Source organism: Erinaceus europaeus, chromosome 23, assembly GCF_950295315.1.
Source record: "Erinaceus europaeus chromosome 23, mEriEur2.1, whole genome shotgun sequence".
In the NCBI taxonomy this organism is placed as follows: Eukaryota; Metazoa; Chordata; class Mammalia; order Eulipotyphla; family Erinaceidae; genus Erinaceus; species Erinaceus europaeus.
The window spans coordinates 416,516-423,073 of NC_080184.1; the positions used below are offsets into that span (position 1 = coordinate 416,516).

Here is a 6,558-nt window from a genome sequence, read left to right on the forward strand (position 1 = left end):
CCCCCTTACGGTCACCGTCCGCGCCTGGGCACCGGCACCCGGTGGCCCCCGCGCCCACCGTGGGCGGGTCCCGGGCGGCTCATGAGCCGCCTCTGCGTCATAAAGCGCGGGAATCGTACTGCCGCCCCACGGATGGGCCCGTGAGCCCTGCCCGCTGTGGGGACGCGGTTCCCCGCCCCTCGCCCGCACCCCCTCCTCGAGGCAGCCACCGGGCTCCTACACAACCCTCAAAGCCCCAGCTGCAGGGTCCCGGGGGGACGTGGGGCGCCCCAACCCCGCCAGAGCACCGCGCGGGCTGCGGGCTGCGGGCCGGGGGCGCAGGAAGGGGCGGCCGGGCGCGCGGCGCGGCCTTATAAGGACATGCGCTCGTGCAGTGGGCGGCGGGGCGGGCCTCTCCCTCCCGCCCTCCCGGCACCGCCCACCCGGCCTCCCGGCCACCTCTCTCCATCCCGGTTCCTCCGTCCGTCCCGCCGGCCATGAGCTCCACACAGTTCAACAAGGGCCCCTCCTACGGGCTTTCGGCCGAGGTCAAGAACCGGGTGAGTCGGGGCGCACCCCAGACTCCGCAGGGGCGGGGGGAATGCAAGCCAGACCCCCTAAATCTGGGAATGCACAAAGTGGGGGCGTCCCTCTTATGGGGGAGCAACGACGGCGGAGACCTGAGTGTCCAGGGGCTCCTCCGTGGGGTGACAGCGGCCACCCAGGGGGACCCCGGGCTCCCTCAAATCGGGGAGCGGTGCGGGCTCAGTCCTGGGCGTCCTGGGCCCCCTCTCTTTGGGGTGCACTTTGTCCAGACTCCGTCCAGTCTGGGGGAGCATGAGGAATGAGTCCGGCCTGGCCCCCACCACCTAGGAATCCCTCCTCCCAAGCCAAAGCCCCCCCCCCCCCGCCGTCCCCTGCGCCTAGCTCAGACCGCATCCCATGCTTGGGACCCCACAATCTGAGGGGGAGCCCCTCGCCCCCCACACACACACAGAGACTTCTGCTTTTGGCAGGGAAGGTGACTTGGAGACGCGCCCCCTGCCCCACCGCCCGCCTCCCGGGGATTTCCCCACCTCACACCTGGGAGGGGAAGTGGGGGCCCCTGTGGGGCTGTGGCTCAGCGAGGGGGGGTGCATCTGGGGCCACACAACTTCCCCGGCGCTGCCCAGGCCGCACCCTGGGAGGGTCCCAACTCAGTCACCCACTCCAACACTCCCCCAGATGGTCCAGGGCTCAGAGAGGCGGGTGGGGCTGCCAGGAGTCACAGATCTGGGGCGCGGGGTGGGGGGCCCCCACTCCAGAAACCAGGGATCCCGGGGTGGGGTGGGCCCACCACCAGAAACCAGAGATCCCGCAGGGACAGCTGGTCCGGATTTGGCGGGCGGGGGGCGGGGTGGGGGGGGAGGCACATTCCTGGCCGTTGGCGGTCGGGGCAGGAATGTGGCCGCGGGCAGAGGGATGTGTCTCAGCTCAGCTCCGGGGTGCCCGGCACTCTGCCTCTGGACTCGGACTTAGCGGGTGGGGGGGGGTACTGAGGCCCGAGAGGGACCTCGCCGTCCAGGTGCTGGGGGCAGCTCCGGGACCCTGGTTCCCTGGGGTGGGGGTGGGGGTGGGGGTGGCGAGGCAGGGTGCCAGCAGTCAGTCTGGGGGCTCTAATGACCATCTGGGGGGTCTCCCTCACTTCTTGGGGCCATGCTGTCCAGGGGAGGGGTGATGTTTTTCAAACATTTATGGGCTCGGGAGACAGCTCGCTGGCGCTGGAAACCGCTGTCCTGCCGGAGGCTGGGAGGTCCGGGGTTCAAGGCCCAACACCACCTTGAGCCAGAACTCAGCAGCAGGGCCTCGTGCTTCCTGGTCACCTGGGTGCTTTGCTCAGTAGCCCCCTCCCTTTTTTAAGGTGTGTGTGGGGGGCTCTGGGAGGAGATTCTGTAGATTGGGGGGAGTCCCAGGCTGCAGGTTGAGCCTCCTCCCTAACAAGTCCAGTCCACAGAGAGCAGCAGAAGGGCTGAGGCTGAGCCCCCAGAGGCAGACGGGGTGTGGGGTTGACAGACAGGAATATGCCTGCAGCCCAGGTTCCTCTGAGCCTAGGAATGGCTCTGCTGACAGCCAGCCTGGGGGCCATTAGGACCCTCCGGCTCTTCCTCCCTGGGAATCACCAGCCTTGCCCTGCCCAGAGCCTGCGGGCTGTGTGCTCACCGGCCCGGCCCCGCCTGCCCTCCAGCTCCTGTCCAAATATGACCCCCAGAAGGAGGTGGAGCTTCGAGGTTGGATCGAGGGCCTCACCGGCCTGACCATCGGCCCAGACTTCCAGAAGGGACTGAAGGACGGCGTCATTCTGTGCACGTGAGTGGGGCGGAGGCCACCTGCCTTCCCCTTCTTCCTCTTCCTCTAGCGCCTCCAACAGGGAGAGCTTCCTCTGGTGCCCAGAGACCTCCCGTGTGGTGTGCGGGGCTGGGGGGATCTTGGCCGCCTCTCCGGGCTCCACAGTTTAGAGGGGCAGATCAGCTTGAACCCGGGCGAGGGTTCCCACGGTGACGGAGCCCCACGTGTCCCCAGGCTGATGAACACGCTGCAGCCCGGCTCGGTGCCCAAGATCCACCGCTCCAACCAGAACTGGCACCAGGTTGGGTTGGGGGCCGGGGGGGGGGGCGGCGGAGGGTGCGGCGAACCCCCCTCACAGTGCCCCCTGTCCACTTGCAGCTGGAGAACCTGTCCACCTTCATCAAGGGCATGGCCGCCTACGGCATGAACCCCGTGGACCTGTTCGAAGCCAACGACCTGTTTGAGAGCGGGAACCTGACGCAGGTGCAGGTGTCTCTGCTGGCCCTGGCAGGCAAGGTGAGGCTGGCGGGCAGCCCTGGCGCTGACACCCACCTCCACTCTCCAGCACACACCCATTAGCCCTCCCTCCACCCGATCTCCATCCTCCATCCTCCATCCATCCATCCTCCATCCTCCTTCCATCCATCCATCCATCCTCCATCCTCCATCCTCCATCCTCCATCCTCCATCCATCCATCCTCCATCCTCCATCCTCCATCCATCCATCCTCCATCCACCATCCTCCATCCATCCATCCTCCATCCTCCATCCATCCATCATCCACCATCCTCCATCCATCCATCCATCCATCCTCCATCCATCCATCCATCCTCCATCCTCCATCCATCCATCATCCACCATCCTCCATCCATCCATCCATCCTCCATCCATCCATCCATCCATCCTCCATCCTCCATCCATCATCCACCATCCATCCATCCATCCTCCATCCATCCATCCTCCATCCATCCTCCATCCATCCATCCATCCTCCATCCACCATCCATCCTCCATCCAGCCATCCATCCATCCTCCATCCATCCATCCATCCATCCATCCTCCATCCATCCATCCTCCATCCCATCATCCCCAAGCTGTCACAGCCCCCCAACCATGGTATTCAGTTCTGTAAGCAGACCCCCCACCCGAGGCCCTGGCTAAAAAGACGGGGGGTGTGGGTAGGGAGAGGACACCCCTGAGGAGCTGTGTCCCCCCAGGCCAAGACCAAGGGGCTGCACACGGGCATGGACATCGGGGTCAAGTACTCGGAAAAGCAGCAACGCAACTTTGACGATGCCACCATGAAGGCCGGCCAGTGTGTCATTGGGCTCCAGGTGGGACGGGGGGAGGGCAGCCACCATGAAGGCCACCAGTGTGTGTGGGGGTACCAGGGGTGCGGAGGGGCTGGGGTCGGGGCGGGGTCACACAGCCCAGGCAGACCCCTGACACCTCCCTCACAGATGGGCACCAACAAGTGTGCCAGTCAGTCGGGCATGACGGCCTACGGCACCCGGCGGCACCTATATGATCCCAAGAACCACATCCTGCCCCCCATGGACCACTCCACCATCAGCCTACAGATGGGCACCAACAAGTGTGCCAGCCAGGTGTGACCCCGGCCCACTTCACTGGAGTTTCCCCCGGTGCTGTGACCAGTGTGGTCCCACCATGTGGTGGGGTGGGCAGAAGATGGCTGGGGTGGGGCGGGGCTGCCCCTCCTGACGTGCCCCGTGCACCCCCTCCCAACCAGGTGGGCATGACGGCCCCGGGGACCCGGCGGCACATCTACGACACCAAGCTGGGCACAGACAAGTGCGACAACTCGTCCATGTCCCTGCAGATGGGCTTTGCACAGGGCGCCACCCAGAGCGGCCAGGTGTTCGGGCTGGGCCGCCAGATCTACGACCCCAAATACTGCCCACAGGGCCCCGCAGGTGGGGGGGCGGCAGGGGGCGGCGGGGAGGCCCAGGATGGACCCCCCTACTGCCAGGAGGAGGCCGGATACTGAGCTCCCAACTCTCCTACCTGGGGGGCCTTGGGGGCACATTTCCCAGCAGGCTCTGGGCCCAGGCGTGTTTTGTGGGAGCCCTCCCCCACCCCCCCGCCATGGCTTCCTGTTTCTTCCCCCTTGTTCCGTGTTCTCTGAGGTCCGTTTGCGGTTAGTCTACTGCAGGACCTGCAAAGAGAGAGATAACTGTTTTCCAGGGCTGGGGGCCCGGCCCAGGGCACACCTCAGGTATCCTGGAAGGTGCCCGAAGCCCAAGACCTCCACCCCCAGGGGCTCAGTGAGTGGGAGTCCTGAGTGGTCAGGGCAGAGCTCAGCTCATTGCTGTTGTTCCCCCCAGCACTGCACAGGGACACCCCCTCCTGGAGGCCCCCCACCTCCGGAGACCTTTATAATGTGAAAAGCCAACTGTGGACCAAAGACAATAAAATCCACCTCTTTTTAGGAAAACGACCACTGCAGTTGTCTTTCTGGTGGGGGGCGGCAGTGTTGGGGGGGGTCGCAGGGCTTTCAAAGGAGGGATGATGGGGGGGCGTCGTGGTGGGAGTGAGTGCATGTTACAGTGTACAGGACCCGGGTTCGAGCCCCTGCCCCCACCGGCAGGGGAAATCATCGTCACAAGTGGTGAAGCAGGGCTGCAGGTGTCTCTCTCTCCCCCCCTTCTCTCCCCATTTCTGTCTCTGTCCAATACTAAAAGGAAAATGAAAGGGGTGGGGGTCCTCCCCTCTGCCACGGGAGCAGATAGCAGCAGCGTGCAGCCCTCCACTTGCTTCAGGACCCGGGGGTCCTTCCTTGGGAGGGAGCTCCTAGCCCTCATCAGAGCCCCGGGACCCCAAACCCGACCCTACCCTCCGGGTGGTAGATGCACCCGCCATGGGAGGGTGTCCCCGCGCCCATTTGCCTGACTTCCCCAGGCCACCATGGGGGGAGGTAGGCCCTGCGGGCTGCGGGCGGCCCTGAATTTCAGAAGGAGGCTACCAAACCCTGCTGTGATGCAGCAAAAGCTAGGCGGCCCCTTTAAGAAACCCGGCTTGGGCGTAGTCCCGCCTCCCCCTACGCGCGCGTAGCTCCGACTGGCCCGGAGCTCGGAGTGGCGGGAGGCTCAACCAATGGTAGCGGCCGGGCGCAGTCTCCCCGCAGACCGCAGTGGGGGGAGGTCGACCGCACCCGTCGGGAGCCCCTCTTAAAGGGGCCGTGCATTCCCTGAAAGAGCGGGTGCGGGCCCTCACGCACCTCCCTTCCCTGCTGGTGAGTGGACGGGGGGGGGGGGGGGGGGGCTTCGGGCAGGCCTGACTCCTCATTCTCCAGGGGGAGGGTGGGCGTGTCCCCCACCCGCTGTTGACAAATGGGGAAACTGAGGCCGCACCCCCAGACCCCGCTGGCTGTGGAACTAGACTCCAGGCGGGTCGGGGGTCCGAGGGCCAGAGGCTCATCCCACCCCCAGCGGCTCCTCGCCCCGCCATCTGCCTCAGTTTCCCCAAAGGTGTTGCCAGGAGGGGCAGGCGCTACCGAGTGGGGTGTCTCGGGCACCCTTCCAGCTCTAACCACTGGGGGCAATGGGGGTCCTGCCTGGGCAGGGAGCAGGGCCTGGAGTCGCCCCTCCTTGGGGGTTGGGACGTGCAGGACCCCGGGTGGGGCTAGGCGCCTGGGACCCCCACCCTTCGTGGGGCTAGGCGCCTGGGACCCCCACCCTTCGTGGGGCTTAGGGGCCTGGGACCCCCACCCTTCGTGGGGCTTAGGGGCCTGGGACCCCCACCCTTCGTGGGGCTTAGGGGCCTGGGACCCCCACCCTTCGTGGGGCTTAGGCGCCTGGGACCCCCACCCTTCGTGGGGCTTAGGGGCCTGGGACCCCCACCCTTCGTGGGGCTTAGGGGCCTGGGACCCCCACCCTTCGTGGGGCTTAGGGGCCTGGGACCCCACCCTTCGTGGGGCTTAGGGGCCTGGGACCCCCACCCTTCGTGGGGCTTAGGGGCCTGGGACCCCCACCCTTCGTGGGGCTTAGGGGCCTGGGACCCCCACCCTTCGTGGGGCTTAGGAGCCTGGAACCTTCGTGTGGGGTTAGGGACCTGCATCCCTCCAGCTGGGGTGAGGGACCTGGAAGCCCAGGCCCCCATACAGTTAGGTGGCCCCAGGAGGGGTTAGGGACCCGGTGTCCCCAGTCGCCATACAGTCGGCACACACACACACACACACACACACACACACACACTGTGGAGTCACCAACCTGGAACCTCCCTGCAGAGCGTGAGT

The 6,558-nt window shown here is 66.1% G+C and overlaps 1 protein-coding gene across 1 annotated transcript; it reads left to right on the forward strand.

The window, feature by feature from the left end:
* The first annotated feature begins 380 nt into the window (after positions 1–380).
* Positions 381–4,761, forward strand: CNN2 (calponin 2). Its single transcript, XM_007524795.3, has 7 exons — positions 381–539; positions 2,204–2,325; positions 2,539–2,605; positions 2,683–2,820; positions 3,521–3,637; positions 3,764–3,910; positions 4,054–4,761. Exons 1-7 carry the CDS (start codon positions 477–479, stop codon positions 4,309–4,311), a joined length of 912 nt encoding a protein of 303 aa, XP_007524857.1. The 5' UTR covers positions 381–476; the 3' UTR covers positions 4,312–4,761.
* Positions 4,762–6,558: the final 1,797 nt, after the last annotated feature.